This window comes from Genypterus blacodes, unplaced genomic scaffold (genome assembly GCF_046128005.1).
Source record: "Genypterus blacodes isolate CSIRO-AG114 ecotype Tasmania unplaced genomic scaffold, CSIRO-AGI_Gbla_v1 ptg000030l_1, whole genome shotgun sequence".
In the NCBI taxonomy this organism is placed as follows: domain Eukaryota; kingdom Metazoa; phylum Chordata; class Actinopteri; order Ophidiiformes; family Ophidiidae; genus Genypterus; species Genypterus blacodes.
This window is the reverse complement of record NW_027466843.1, coordinates 4,896,740-4,913,209: the sequence shown is the minus strand read 5'-3', so window position 1 is coordinate 4,913,209 and position 16,470 is coordinate 4,896,740. Positions and strand designations below refer to the sequence as shown.

Here is a 16,470-nt window from a genome sequence, read left to right as displayed (position 1 = left end):
CAAAACCCAAATCCTATTTCCTTTAACGGTGAATTTATTGATAGCTCATTTACATCAGTAGGTACTGAACACACTCACGTACTCACAAACATACACACCACAAGCTACAGTGAAATGTACAAGTGATCAGAGAAGGTTTAGGGATTCATACTGTAGCTCCATAGAATCGGTCAAGGTTGCCATCATCACAGTTGATTTGTAGTTAGGTAGGAGGAGGGGGGGAGAAGGTGAGAATCCATCGCACATTTTAGGCTGTAACGTTTAACAAATGGCCAAACAATTGCTTTAGAATCCATGTTATGTGCATCTTAGCGTCACACATAAACCTTGAATGCCGTCTAACACGAATGCAGGACTTATTAAATACCAATCATTTATCAATCAACTTGCATAGCTTGGTTTAAGCTATGTTTTGGTGTATTTTCCATACTTAAGTGAAGATGGAACTAACCTGAAAATGCAAAATAAATAAATAAAGGAACATGGTGCGTCACAAGGTTCCATCTGACTGGATATCATATTTCTGATTACAGTGTTGAGTAATGATATCTAAGTGCATTACATAGCAGTGACATCTTACATATCACACTACCAAACATTGTAAACAGATGTTTAACACGGTAAACCTTTCTGTGCAGTGCGACTGGCTGACCCAACCATGAAACCAAGTGACGTATCCAGATTACATAACTCTTTGGAAACGACTCGAAGTGGGAATGTGAAAGTTAAAGATCACCCGAAAGGACACAAGATATAAAATCACACATCACTCAGACACTCTGTAATGACATTTGAAACATCACTTATCTAAAGGCTTCAACTTTCATCAGATGGATTCAGTTAGTGTCAAGATCAAACCTATTGTTACAAATACAAACAAACAGAAATGGCTTTGAAAATCATATATTGCACACAAAAATAATATAAAACATCTTGACCTCTCTTGTAACCATAAATTATATTTGTTCACATCTTGTTCTGGTTGATTCTTGTTCCCATATTTTAACACTTTTCTTCACCTGCCACACACCAAACAGACAACATTTGCATTTGAAAGTGTCAAGGGTGAATATTTGGAACTGTAACAGCCCTATGTTTCAGTTTACATTTAGTTTCAAGTATATCAATCTGCAACTACGAAAAGTCTAAATGTGTCGTGTTAGATCTAAATGTTTGTTCTATCCAATATCAGTTCTTGAAAAGTAATCAAGAGGACTACAAAGTTCTGAAATGTCTGATGCATACATCTACACCAACAGGTCTAAGTAAACCAGTTGTAGGTGTTGCGAACATGTAAGCAATGAAAAAGCACATGAGACATTCCCAGATCTAGTTTGGGCCACATTTATCATCAATGCAAGCCTACAGTGGTTATCTGCTAAACAATATATCTTTATAGCAAAAAAGGTTAAAGACACAGGACGTGCTGGATGTATGTCGACCTTACATGACCCTATGACTTCACACTTATGCTTGGTAACAGGTTTTGGATGAGGTTTTGGAAACCCTGCAATGTGACTAGCATCTAAATACACAAATTGGAATTTTCTTGCCCTCATAGAATGCAACACCTTTCTACTGATGTAGCATGAATTATGTAGCAGCAAACGTCTTTTTCCACCTTGATTAAATTGTAGCAGCCCTTTAAAGATGCTCCAGGAAGCAGTAGTTTGTAAAATGATTTAGTGTAATTTACATCCATTGCAGTATTTAGAGTGTCTTGGAAACTATGCTATTGTTTGCACGATTACAGTTTTAAGTGTGTGCATTAGGGGCCACTAAAAAAAGAATATGCTACAGGCAAGAAATAAATAAAAATCTGTATTAGGCATCAAGGCCTGTTGTGTAAACGTAGCTGAAGTGGTAGATTTTTGCTTTAAGGATCTAAGATATGATGCAGTCAAGAGTTTGAAAACCTGAAATCAGTCAGATCGGCAACATCTCATTCCCCTTTAGAGTCCAGCTATAGTAGGAAAGGTTTTCCTGTTTTTCCTCCGAGTGTTAAGTCTACATAATACAGCATTTTACATTTTCCAGAGCAGGAACTCTAAGTGGTAAAGGTTTTGACAATACAATACTCACTGGGACCATCAACTTGCTTACAGCTATGTCAATAAAATTACGTTATTTTCTTCTCTTCTTGATCATATTAATTGGGTTTAGAGTTGGGTTAGTAATCGCCCTCCAAATTTACATTTACATGCATTTTGAAACCAGCATTTAAAATCAATGTATGCTTCACTCCAACTGAACAGATCTAGATTATGCAATTGTAAATGGAGTTACTCAGGCATGTACACAGTTTAATCAGAGTGCCATCTTCACTATACCTTTCCTCAGATGGCAGACTCTCCTCACGCTCTGATTCAGCTGCGTCATGTTTATTTCCCTTAATGTAAAGTAGACAAAAGGAGTAGGAGTACCCCATGCATGTAACTCTGAACAGGCAGTACACTCGTCTGCTTCCGTTCAGCCTACAGCAAATTGTTAAAATATATTCCTTATTGTACAAAAAATTAATTTAATAATCCTTACATTCACAGTAACATTTATTATTACCAATAATATGTATAACTTGGGATTACCCGAGTCACCTTTCATTGGATATTCCAGGAATCCCTTTACATTTTTGCCAAATCACCTACGTCCATGTGACAGGGTCATGTTAGTGTGACAATGTGGAGGATAAACCTTTAAGCAGTGAACTAGTTATGTTACTTAATCATTTCACAATTCATTCATATGTATCTGCATTTATGTGTGTTTATGAATTTCACAATTCCAAATACATTTTTGTTCAATCTTTGCCAGTTTGGAGTTCTGTAGTGCAAAAGACAGTAATTGAGCCAACTTCAAATAGCACCCACAAACAAAATGCAGCCAAAATGCCACTGTGCAACAAAAAACTACATATAGACTATAAAATTAAAACACAGGAATTGATCCTATCAGTGTCCACGAAGGTTCCTTTCAGTCATCCAGGTAGAATAGGTGTAAAACTGTGATCTATAAAAGTGTGAGTTTTATAGATCCTTTCAGTGCATTCCTTAAAAAAGGCAAACTGATGTGCAGCCAGACTGGTTTCTCCCTTAAAGTGTAACTCCCTTTAGACTGAGAAAGCAATGAGCGACAAACTGCAGTTGTCTTTCTACATGTATGTACAGAGTCTGGAAAAAGAGATAAAATCAAACTGAAACAATTCAGTCATAAAAATGACCACTTTAACCTGTCCTGATTCTGCTTCTCTTCTCTTTCCTCTGAATCAATGTCTGTTTCCTCTTTCAGCTTCCAGCCCCATAGTAGGGCTTCTTTTCTAGTCAGGCAGTGTTGAAGACAGCCTCATCAGAGTCACGGTCCTTGCTGTCATCTCCGCCGCTGGATGAACGGCTGCTGAGGTCAGCCACACCCGACTCCAGATCGCTGCAGCCGGAGAGGTCATCGGGGTCATGACTCCTTACCTGGACAGACGGTCCTGAAGGCCGTGTAAGCCTATGATCCTTCATCAGAGCCTTCTGATTGGCGGGTTTAGAGGAGAGTGTATGATTGTTGACTTGTACAGGGCTGGTGATTGGATATGTATAAGTTGAGGGCGGGTCCGGCCCGCAGTATCTCTGCCGCATTTGGCTAGTCCTCCTCCTCGGAACCTGGATCTTCTCCAATATGATTGGCTTCCCTGTCAGAGCCGCAATCCTCTGTAGAGACAGAAAAGAAGAAAAATTAAAAAAATTAAAGCTAAATAAGCTTCAGTCATCAGTACACCGTGTCATTAGGCCTGGTTCATGCGTCCACCGTTGCTTTTCATGCAGTGTTACTCCAGTACTCGCTTGCGGCCTGTTGACACTTTGTCTCTGCACCTCTGGGTACATGGACCGGTTCCTACTGTGTATTGCAAATAAGCCCTACACTGTCGGCCAATTTATTATGCCTGCATTATTCAGACATCATGTCAGTTCCACAGTTAAGCCAATGATGGTAGTAGGACGTCACACACCCACACGCACGCACACACACACACACACACACACACACACACACACACACACACACACACACACACACACACACACACACACACACACACACACACACACACACACACACACACACACACACACACACACACACACACACACACACACACACACACACACACACACACACGGGGGGCGGCATGGAGGAGGGAGCTGTTGTTTCTTTGTGTCCTCGGATTGTCCCACTTCCAACAGTTATCCAGGGATGGGCTGTTAAAATTTGGGTTGTAGGGGTGTGGTTAAGGCGTGGGGGTGTGTATTTGTGAGTTGTATGCCTTGTCTGGAGCCCGGGTGGTGGTGGGCGGTTCCTCCTGGAGGTACCTCCTGATGATTGGTCAGTTCCTCCTCCAGCTGCTGTGACTCCTCCTTCACGGCGGACAGCAAATCGGCTGGTGACTGCCGGGGACGTGCGGTCTTCTCCATGTGGTTATAGAGACCTTTCCACATTCTAGACAAGGACGGGAAACATAAAGAAAATGCAGGCTGTAAGTTTATTACATTGCTTCACATAATATATTCTAGGACAATATTTTCATATATTGCCTTTTAACATTCACACCTCAGGCATTTGGTTTTGAGTTCAGCTTCAATTTTACACCCGACAGCATGACTCCATATTTAATATTCATGTAATTTAGCTCCCAAATAAAACAGCTTTCAATGATTGCATTTTTTCACGATGTAACATTGCAAAAATCAGGCACATTCTGTCACAGAATGAGGCAAAAAAAAAAAAGTTGTCCATGCATTTGCAGTTGCTGTAGTGACTCACTTGAAGCAGAAGGGGGAGGTGTTGGGTCTCAGCAGGCCCTGGCTCTGGGTCAGCTCAGCCTTGTACAGGGGGTTGGTGTACTCAGCCCTGGCCTTCCACAGCTGAGGCCACGCAGAGTGACTCCGCTCATGAAGCCTGTGCCAGTGTGAAAAAATCAGTGTAAAGTCAAGACAGGAAATCATCTTAGAAATGTAATGCATGTTGTGTAATGCTGGATAACACAGTCCATGTTGCTGTGTGTCTCTGAGACAGAATGGATAGTTTGACTTGAGGCACTTGAAAGAAGATTCAAAGGTTATGGGCCCCACTGGAGTTAGATTTTGCCAGTAGTGCAGCTTTCCTCATACCATTTCTGTGTGTGAGCGTGTGTGTTTACCCGTCTTACCTAATATGCTTGCGTTCCTTCTGACAGTTGCCCAGAAAGGAGCCATACTGGCAAGAGTAGACGTGTGTGTGAATGGCAATGAGGAAGCGCTCGTTGAACTCAAAGGCACATGGGAACTGCTCAGACAGCTGCCACACACACTCCAGGAACTGGTCGATGACTGGAGATACCTCTTTCGGGTCCCCGTCCAGGTGAGAGTACCTGTGTAGCAGAGGGCACAAACCCATGTCTTTAATCTGCAGTTCCACCCCTTTGATCTCTTCATCAAATGACAAAGACATCACCATAAGACATTACATTAAAAGTCAACATCGCTGTACTGTTCACAACAAGTTACTTTATGCCTTATATTTAGGTATGTTGAAGTTGTTTGGGTTTGCTTAACACGTGACTGATCTCCTACAGGGAGTCACACGATCTTTAACCAGGAAGAAAACATGACAAGTCTATCTGGGCTTGGTGTTTGTGGCACTTGGTCAAGTGACACAGAAAATTATGCAAGACCCCATGGCCGACAGGATTTCCTCCTTTCAAAAATGAAAGCAGCAAGTCATGCACTTTTTTTGTGTTGCTATTGTTGTAAGCTGCCTCTGGTCCAATGCAGCGATAGGCTCCAGCCCCACACAACCCTGCACAGGATAAGAGGGTATAAAGAGTTGGGTTGGGTTTGGGATTTGCCATTATTCTTTGATATTTCATCGACTAAACAATTGACGATTGCCATAATAGAGCCACTAGGAGTCTGATTTTATATGATAATGTGTACACAGCTGGAGACTTTAGGAATTACATAATAGGATGACTGGTTGTAAGCATAAACATTCAGTCATTTTGTAACCCTTTTTCTGTCTGTCACTTATATAAAAACTCTCACAAGCTCATTTTGTTAAAGTCTCTTTACATTTACAGTGGAGAAACTTCACAACCAGTAAATATATTTTTACGAGACCATTTTAACAAAATAGTCATCCATCAACTTTCAGTCAATCGAGTACTGAATTCATTGACTAACACTTAAGCTACAGATCAGGACAATTGCTCAGGGCTTAGAAAGTCTAGACTTGCAGGGTTTGGTATCTAATTGTGGTAAATAAGAGTTTGTTTACAACCTGTGTGACCGACTGCTTGTACTGCTGCCCTGTTGGGATCTTTTGAATTAAGTGAAGTTGGTATCAAGTTAGTTAGTGAGATGTTATTACATTTGATCCATTTGGTGGAACAATGGTTCATCTGAGTATGTATTTACTGACCTATGGGAGAACTTGTGCCCAAAGGAAACCCAGTCTCTCTCTATCAGCACCTGGAAGACATGAGTGGGGAAGAGAGGCAAACTCAGAAAAAGGCAGGGTGGTGTCCTTTCTTCTTCTTTCCTTTTTGGCTTCCTCTCCTTTTATCTCTTTTAACTTAAGTGTGAAACTCGTCCAATTACCATTATTAAAGCATTATTTAATCAATTATTGATTGATTATTGCTTTTGATACTTGTTTATCTTTAAGCAAGTGTACTAAGTAGTATATAGTAAGAAAAAAAGAATTGAATGGAAACTGGCAAGGCTGAGGAAGAATCTGTGTTTGTGTGTTTGTGTGTGTGTGTGTTACCATGAGTCCATTGATGGTTCTGTAATATGGGTCCAGTAGAACACTGGCTACAGAGCAGGCCTGAGCTGTCCTGTCCCAACCATCTGAACAGTGAACCAGCACACTGACTCCTTCATCAGCCACCGCCTAAGACAGACAGACAGACAGACAGACAGACAGACAGACAGACAGACAGACAGACAGACAGACAGACAGACACTGTTATAAATATAGCCAAACACAATTTATACAAATTGTGAATAAACAAACTTTGGAACCAACTTAGGGCAGTGACCAAAGTACAGAGGATAGAGGGCTGTTAGCATATTGATGTAATTAGAGGTGGGACATGGATTTTAACCAGCAGCCCTCACTCACTTTCATGCATGAGTGAGCATGAGTGGACTGTAGAGTGGAGTTGAGTGACCTTAGAAATTAAAACAGAGAACAATGTAGTGATCGGGGATTCCTTTGGTTAAGTTAAGGAGAAGAGATTTTGGATATCTATTTTCAGCTCAGCCTCCAAAACAGGAAGTTGATTATTGGCCAATGTAAAAAGATAGGATAAGATAAGATAGAACTTATCAAAATTATCTTAAATTATCCGCAGGGAAATTGCTAAAGATCAGGCAGGACATTCAGGTTTATTCATGTAAAAAGCTCCCCCTCTTCCCTAGAGTTTGTTTTATATCCATCAAAACAAAGGAAGATTTAGGTGGTTGAATATGTTGTGTTGAACTGAGTAGCATGTCTCCTTCAAAATATGAGCACATGCAGTGGATGTCAATTGGCGTGCCTGTGTGTGACTGTGTGTGTTTGATGTCATACACACCTTGGCTATGAAGACTCCAGCATCCAGCACAGCTTTAATGTGTTTGAGCCAACCAGAGTTCTCCAAACCCCACAGGAAGTCAGTCATGGATGGACATCGCATCTCACCCACTAAACAGAGAAACACAAACAAAGGAAAGGATGTGTATTTGTTTGGTGAATGCTGATCTGTGTCAACCTGCTCTCCTCTCCAGTTTACTCTCATTAACTCAATAAACACATTCTATCATTTTCTCACCATCTATGATCTTTTGCTGGCTGTTCCTCATGACGTGAATGTTTTCAATGCCTATGAACTGCAGCTTGATGTTGGTGTAGTGGTCTTCGCTCTCATAGCCTTTACCTGCAGCTCGGTTGGCCATTGCATTCAGCTGAACACATACAAACATAGTATCACACCAACACACAGTAGAATATGAGATGATTGTAGCTCATTCTTATCCAGCTGGTATATGTGTGTATGTGTGTTACCTTGGGCCTTGTATCCACCACATAGATGAATTCACTTCCAGGGTTTGACTTCATCACTGCCTGCAACATCAACTCATCCTCCTGGCAGCGTCCACTAAACCCTGAAAGAGGCTGACTGCACCTGCACACTGCTGCCTGTATGAGGAGAACACACCATCCTCACTCTCATCTTCCTCATCGTAAATTGCATGATAAAATTGAATCAGTTTAGATTTTGTATTCTCTGTGTCCCTGCACTATTAGCAGGGCTGCTTTTGTGTGTGTGTGTGTGTGTGTGTGTGTCACTGACAAGTGTGTCCTGGTGAAAGTAGGACAGAGCAGGGAAGCGTCCTCGACTCCGGAACCTGGAGCTTCCCACAATAACGGCAGGCGTAGCAGACTTTGGGACAAAGAGCTCTGAGGGGTATGAATCACACACCTGTAAAAGATGACAGACATGACACTTTACAAGACTTTCTCAGTAGTCTTACCAAAGTTCACTGCGTCAGTACTCATTCAGTACTAACTGTAGTTGTGTGTATGCATTGTTCATAAGGTTAACTGTTGAAGATGTCTGGTAATACAGAACATTTTATTACCGGACAAAAACAATATGTAGGAGGACGTACTACATCAAACGGTCTCTCTAGTGTCGAGCTTCAGGGGTGTTGATTTCTGCTACATTTCAGATATACTAGTTGCTGCTAAGCAGTTTCACAATCTTATCTGTGACCTTGTAAATGTGCTGATCACAAACCATATTCACTGCACTTTATGGTGCAGAACTACAGGAAGTACATGGTTGCAGACTACATAGTATACGGCCTTTAGAAATAATAATGTCATAGTACAACCTGACTGAGATGGTGTGAGCCAACAACACAAAGCTGGTTTCACAAGCTTTTTTACTTAAACTTAACAAAATGATACTACTACTACTAAAAATAATACAAATACAAACATTTTGTTATATATTGACTCCTATCAGCCTAAAGTCAAGAAACATGCACTATGAGTAAATGTTTAGTCAGACTGACCCTGTATTCACTGTTGGCAGCTGTAGTGACCCATAGGTTATTTGGAACTCCCATCCGCTTGTAGTCAGCCATCAGATCTATGAATTTCCATGACTCTTCTCTCTCTGCTTTATTCGCATTGGGATTAAAGGACATGCAGTACAGCTCACTGTACCTCTCTGAGGAGAGGAGAGGAGAGGAGAGGAGAACGTGTTGAAAACAACATATTGTTTCACATTATGTGCGTAAGTAACTATGGTTTTGTTTTGATAGATCAGCTCATGTTGGATTTGCTATGTGGAATCAAAGGTGTCGTTTACTTAATGTTAACCACACACACCAAGCCCTCTCTGGTTTTAGGTCAATCATTCTGGAACAATAGATCATCAAGTACTTGAGTTCAGGACTAGATTGGGTTATGTTCACACACCACAAATTAAAAAATAACCCAAGCTCTGTTCAGGGCTGAAGTGCCATTGTTGTGTTCATGTATGCCCCCAAAAAACATGCTCAGAGAGAAAAGCTCCAGGATCCCCTCAACCATGTTGCTAACGTGACAAAGAACACACCTGTTCATCACACTGTTGTTAGGAAAGTGTGTGTGCCCATGTTATCACTCAAAAACAAGTTTAACCACTACCACCACATGTACACACACACCTGGTCGTGACATTCTGACCAAGGAGGCGTGGACGTCGAAACAGTCTCGCTCTTGTGGGATGAGAAGCTGGAAGACCTGGAAATCCTTACAACGCAAGATCAGCTGACTTCCTGTCGGCGTGGTGGGTAGCCGATCCACACTGCTCACCATGCTGTGCAACACCTGACAAACACACATGCACAGACACACAACGCGTTAGTTCTTACTTCATATCCTACCGATATGCTCATCACAAGTATCATTCTTGTGTAACACTCTGCATCTTGTGAGGTACAATATTCAGGAAGGAATGGCAAAATCAGTTTTGTGGCTTTTGTTGCAGGAAGTGTGTGACCTGCTTTAGCAATATATTTCCCAAGCTGTGGGGGCGAAATCTGTCTGGGTTTCTGGTTGCTGCTGATTTTGTAAACAGTCACAGTCTGTTTGGTGAAATTTGAAACCCCTAAATGCCCTTTTTTTTTATCTAGTCATTTCCACAGGGATCAACAGCCTCAACATCCACAGGAGATGGATGATGAGGCCTGTTTGGTGGGGGAAGGGTGGTGTCCTCTTACCCTTTAACTAAAAACTCCGCACCCATGCACAAACCTAACACTACTCAGCATCCACACGTAATCACCTCACTTGTTACACTTCTGCCAATGATGCAAAGAGATTCAAAGACAAAAACATGGGTAGGAGCCAACAACTACAATTAAAAGTGAGAAATAATGGAACAAGAGCTGTTTATCAGAACCTAGACCTAAATATGTGTGCTCACTGCAAACAGGTAGATCGTGCTGTACCCTTCGTCCAACTTACCCATGTCTCTCTGCGTGTCTCAGGGTTGTTCTCTACAAAAATTGTGTGCGTAGCGGAGAGGTACAGAGTTCCAACACTGGGCTTTTTCTGGCCGGATGACCGGTCCAGGAGGCGTACGTTCTCCACCTAATTGAAGTAGTGACACACACAGCAAACAGTAAAAATTAAACACATTCCGAAAAGCACTCTAATCAAACAGGAAAGAGTTCAAGAGAGACAGTGCCGATTGATGACCATTTATTCTAAAGAGCTCAAATAATCCTCAATTTTAGAAAATAGATTCTGATTTGACATTACAAAGTTAAAAATAAGCATAATATCGGCCAATTGCCAAGGCACATTTATGAAAACAACACATTTAAACAATATACTCTCTAGTATCTCTGCAATTACTCAACATATTACACAAGACATCTATCAAGTTTAAGCAAATCCCTGCTTAAAGGTGTAGTAGGTATAGGTGTGCTGTACACATATCATTAGTATAGGCCTTTGTGTGCTCTCTGTGCCACATGAGCCATGTAAACTCTGCTAGACTGTGATGGTGTGACAATAGGAAGGATGGCTCCAGCTCTAGCATGTGTGCCTTTGCCAGAACTGTAGACGGGAAGAAAATGGTGGTTGACAGCACTGTGCAACGTCATGGTTCAATTCTAATTTGAAAATATGTCTTACTGATATAGACCATTCCTAGTAAGCTGTACAATCTGGAGTTTGGACATAAGAGAGGAGCAATATAGGAGCAAATCAAGAGTAAAATGTATGACAACAGAGTAGATGTGCATAACAAAATCTACATATGACAGCAGCATCACAGGAGCACCATCACATCAACGGTGGGTCAATACAGAGTATCAGTGTCCATTATCGGACATGGTGCTGGTATTGCTACGAGAACGCTGACTAACCACTAATCAGACGATAACCGATAACAAAACTGCAACACAGAATGGAGGCTGTACAGCAAGTGAAAGTGTGAAAACTAAGCAGAGCCACAGAGTGCGCTGCTAGCCTGGATGGACGCTTCCCTGCAGGCAGTCCGATAATAGAGGTCGGTCATGAACGCCTCACACTTGTAAAAGCATACAGAGTTTGGGTGGACAGGGAACAGGTCGGGTTGAATAACAGTGATGAACCGGAAATAGGACGTCCACTCTGGTCGTTTAAAAACACATTAAGGCGATTACAAAGTGGTGAAATGCCGAATATTACCTTGGGCGTCCGGATGTGCTCCATCACTGACATCCAAAATGGTGGAGATGGGGAAAGAACAGCCCGACAGGTTTGTGTATATCTTGGTCGGTACCGGTTATAATTCCCGTCTCGTTAGCACGTCGATATACGAGCTGTGTTCTCCGTGGCAGTTCACTCGATGTGCGAGAATATTTTCCATTTTCCCTCTGCGAGTGTCAACCTGGGTTTAACCGGCAGAGAAGCGGTCCTTCGTCCTTATTGCCCGATGTGGTACTCTGTGGTCTCTCTCTCTCTCTCTCTCTCTCTCTCTCTCTCTCTCTCTCTCTCTCTCTCTCTCTCTCTCTCTCTCTCTCTCTCTCTCTCTCTCTCTCTCTCTCTCTCTCTCTCTCTCTCTCTCTCTCTCTCTCTCTCTCTACTAAACTTCACTGTGTTATCCGGTCCATAGTTTCAAAATAAAAGTCATTTTCAAATTACATTTTCAATGTAAAGCCCAATTCCATTTTCTCATAACTTCTTTCTTTGTCTTTTATAAAACAAGACATATATTGTAGTTCACATTGCAGCATGTATATACAGTGATCAATATTAAAAATGACACAGTCATGTCATGTCTGTCTCAATAACAATTATTATTATTGTTTAATTATATTAAGATATAATCAAACAAAGTAATTTATTAAAATTTTTAATTGTGACATTACAGGAGAGTGTGAAAATGATTGGTGTCAGCAAGTAATGTATGGATGTGTGAAATATATGCTGTGGAGATAAACAATATTGGATGGTACACATATATGAGCAAGATGTTAATCAAACTTCATAATAGAATCAATCACACCAACTTAGTTGTCTGACTGGAGATTCAAGAAAAGTTATAAATTTGCATGAGACTCCCATGGGACTATTATTGCTCACATTGCAGCGTGACACACACTCATGCCATGTCTCAACATGTTACTGAAGCAATACAGGAACTCTGTATTGATTTGTCACTGGATTGATATATGGATTGAATTGAATTGCGCTGTGTAAACATCATGCTGCCATTCTGCCTGTCTGTCTACATTTTGATTTTATAAAATGAGACTATGATTTATGAGACTATGATTAATGAGACTACGATTTTTTTTGTCGCTAGATGGCAGAGTAAGGAAAGAACTGGCGAAAGTAGGTGCCCTGCACCACATCGACATTGTACAGTGTTTGGTATAACATCTAAGTTTTTCATTCTTCAAGTACAAAAAACTAGAAATAAAGAAGTAAATACGTTGATAATATATCGTCAAACATTATAGGACATAATATTAAAAACAACTGTAGAGTAATTAATTGGTTCAATTAATGATGACACTGAGTGCCGTATTGCTCATATTTAGCAGCGTTTACATAAAAATTCCTCCAAGAAAACGTTTCCCCATATCATCCTCCTCCGCCAAACAATATAGTCCTCAAGCGAATGACTAAGCAGCGGCGTGATTTCTTTAATTAGGACCTGTTATGAGGCCACAGGTGTGTCATCCGGGCTCTGCCCTGGCTCACGTGACAGACTTAACCCGTTAGCATAAGCATTCCAAAATCTGAATTATCCACCGTTGTATCTTTGACTTCAAAGCACTTCACCGCTAAAAAATTGGAAATATGCTGCATAAGAAATGTAGGAGGGGGAGGAGGATAATTTTGTATCCAGGTGTTCAACTACGGAGAGCAGCTTGCTAAAACCAAACCCCCAAAGTGACTACTGGACCAAGGTAAGTACGAATTACTGGCTAGTTAACTTCTCCTGTCATCAGTGTGGCCTGGTCGTAAACTGACAGGAGCTTTCGGTGTTTCATACCAACAGCAGATCGTGTGGGCGAGTAACATGAAGTGTAACGTTTGTTTACCAAACTCTACTAAAATGCTAACTATGTAACGTCGGCCTCCTCTCAACAAACCTTAGGCATTTTTAAAAAATATTTTTGATCTTGCAGAGGAGTTTAAAAAAGTTACAAAAGCTTAAAACTGCCGCTTTCAAGTCCCAGGAAGCCGAGAGTTAAACCTAGTTTGTTAAAACCGATTGAGTCTACAAAGGTAGGTAGAATGCATATTGTGTGTGTGTGTGTGTGTGTGTGTGTGTGTGTGTGTGTGTGTGTGGTTAAGACTATAGCACAAATTCCTCACCTCTATGAATGACAATACTATGTGGAAGCCTCCATCCTTATGATATTGTGTGTGCCCACGTGTTTGTGTGATTAATGGACATTTCTGCAGCAGCAGCATCTCCAGTGTTACATAATGGGACAGGTTATGGGACTGCTACAGTGCTTTGATGGTTCATGTGTGTATGTGATAGAAGCCCACTATCCCTTTCTCACAGCAATTCACCAAACACTGTCTTTAAAGATTTTATCTCCAGCAAAGCAAATGCTGCTAAATGATTAAACTATTACTTCATCAAGTGCTAGTGCAAGGCCTATAACTATAAAACATCAAATGTTTCAAATGTGGTGCCTGAGATGCTACATTAAATGCTACATTAAATGTTACTGCCAGTCCAGTCAAGTGGCTCCCTGTTAAAGTGTGATTGTGTGCTCAAACAAGGTTGTGCATGTTCTTCTTTGTATGTGTGTGTGTTGTGATTAGAATGTTTGTTTGTGTATGAGGTTGTTCAGGCTCTCCGCTGCCCAGACTTGTCGTTAAAATTACAGTTACTGTTGGTGATTGATGGTTCTATTATCCACAAGAACAGATTAACAAAACATGTCTCTCTTTGTGTCGCTATTTAGTCTCTAAACCAACCCTAAACCTCTGCAGGTTGTAATTTTACCGCAATTACCACTAAGAGTCAAGTTGTAGCTGGATAGTCCAAGCAGTTAGAGCTGTAGAGAATTGAAGAAAAAGTAGAGAACCAACTCTGTGGGACTCCTTTGATCAACTTGGCACAGTTACAGATACAAACTGTAATCTTAAGGCCAGTGATTCATTCCAATAGACATTGTGTGTAAGGTCCAACAAAGATATTCAAAGCCTTTTGTACCCAATGAAATATTTTTTGGGAGAATTTTCAGACCTGCATCCTCTTCTCTCCTTATTTCTTGGTACTCTGTGTTATTGAGCGTTACTACCACCTGCAGTCAATATGTGGAACTGCATGGACTGTGCTTTAAAATGACTCACATTCATCCATTCATACACATCAGGAACAGTTAAGAGTTTCAGTGTCTTGCTCAGCAGCACTTTGGCATGCTCCCTAGAAAGACCCTAGAATCTAACCAGGAACCTTCCACTCACTAAACTACTGCTCTACCTTCCTGAGTCATCCCGTTGCACTTGTGCCCCTCGTGGGCAGTTGATGGAGGTTGGTGGATGGACCTGCATGAGAATGAATGAATCACTGTGTGTATTTTAGTAGAGTGACCAAAACACCAAGAGCTCATTTTGTTGGCAACCCCTTGAATTCATGTTTCTGTGGATTCCCTCATCAGATTTCAGTGTTAAGCAAAAAGTGCAGCAGTCTAACAAATGTTCTGACTCCTGAGCCACCTGAGAAAACAAACACTGTGTTATGAAAGCATCCAGTGGAGGCAGTGCCGTAATATTTAGTTTTTCATCCTCTCTAGCTCTGTCCTCACAAACATGCACACTCACTTCCTTCACACTTCCTTTGTGTTCCGTCAGACAAGCAGGAGTTGATAAGAACAACTATTTTAGTCAGTGGAGTTTTCCTCAAGGAACTCTGTCGAAGAGATTGCATTATCTCCTATTGCCACATTAGTACATTGCATTACATCACTACATTACATTGTAGTTGTCTTCCATTGTTTGACTGAAAATATGATTACAACAATGAAAAGGGACAAATACAAGTGCCTGTACATTTAATTCACTATGTGTAGTCACAGCTGTCTTCAGTCAGTGCCACACAGGGTCAACAGCTTTTCTTTCAAACCGAACACCATAGCAGATTATTTCAGTAATTGGCTTGAGATGAAAAAGAGCAGGAATGGTGCTTTTTTTCTTCTTCTTTGAATTTTAAAATCTCAACCAGTCACAATTGTAAAGCATGTACATATAGTCAGTGAAGGATACTGTATGTTCTTGTAGGGTTGTTTTTGCAAAAAGTCAGTCCACATAAGTCTCATAACTCTCACATAACTCCTAGCATTAAAATAATTTGGATACAAACCATAAATGGCTTTGTTATTACCCAATATTGGGCAAAAATACGTAGAATAGTGGGGTTTCCTCTATCAAACCATGGATACAGAAATTAGAAGAAAATCCATTGTTTTTTCCACATAAAATTCTAAACACACCTCAAGATTTGTGCAGTTGACTGTGGTAGCTATCGATTCAAAATGATATTGTGTTCACAAGCCTATCTTCATACATCTTAATTTAATCAATTTGAGAGACATTATTGTATTACCCAGGTCTTGAGAAATGCACACATGCAGTCTTTATTGCACTAGTCTCTCACACACACACACACACACACACACACACACACACACACACACACACACACACACACACACACACACACACACACACACACACACACACACACACACACACACAGTGAGAATACACATTCTATTAATGTCCTCCATCTGTCATTGTGAAAAATAGCAGACCACTGCTATAGGATATCATCCACTTGAGTGTTTTCCTTTTGTAGCCTTATCTTCCAAAGAGACAGGGCGAGACAGACAGAGAGAGAGATGGAGACAGTTGAGGTGTTTCAGCATGAGACTTGCAAGAAATCTCATG

At 40.9% G+C, this 16,470-nt stretch overlaps 1 protein-coding gene across 1 annotated transcript; it reads right to left on the bottom strand.

Annotated features, from left to right (window-relative positions):
- Positions 1 to 16: 16 nt before the first annotated feature.
- On the bottom strand, positions 17 to 11,991 carry LOC142994616 (phosphatidylinositol-3-phosphate phosphatase MTMR7-like). The gene is made up of 14 exons (XM_076145374.1): positions 11,737 to 11,991; positions 10,525 to 10,650; positions 9,723 to 9,885; positions 9,084 to 9,241; positions 8,357 to 8,485; positions 8,068 to 8,202; positions 7,835 to 7,967; positions 7,598 to 7,707; positions 6,787 to 6,912; positions 6,439 to 6,488; positions 5,189 to 5,389; positions 4,804 to 4,938; positions 4,353 to 4,479; positions 17 to 3,692 (listed from the first exon to the last, which is right to left on the bottom strand). The coding sequence occupies exons 1-14, from the start codon at positions 11,767 to 11,769 to the stop codon at positions 3,318 to 3,320; spliced, it is 2,001 nt and encodes a 666-aa protein (XP_076001489.1). The 5' UTR covers positions 11,770 to 11,991; the 3' UTR covers positions 17 to 3,317.
- Between the last annotated feature and the right edge of the window lie 4,479 nt (positions 11,992 to 16,470).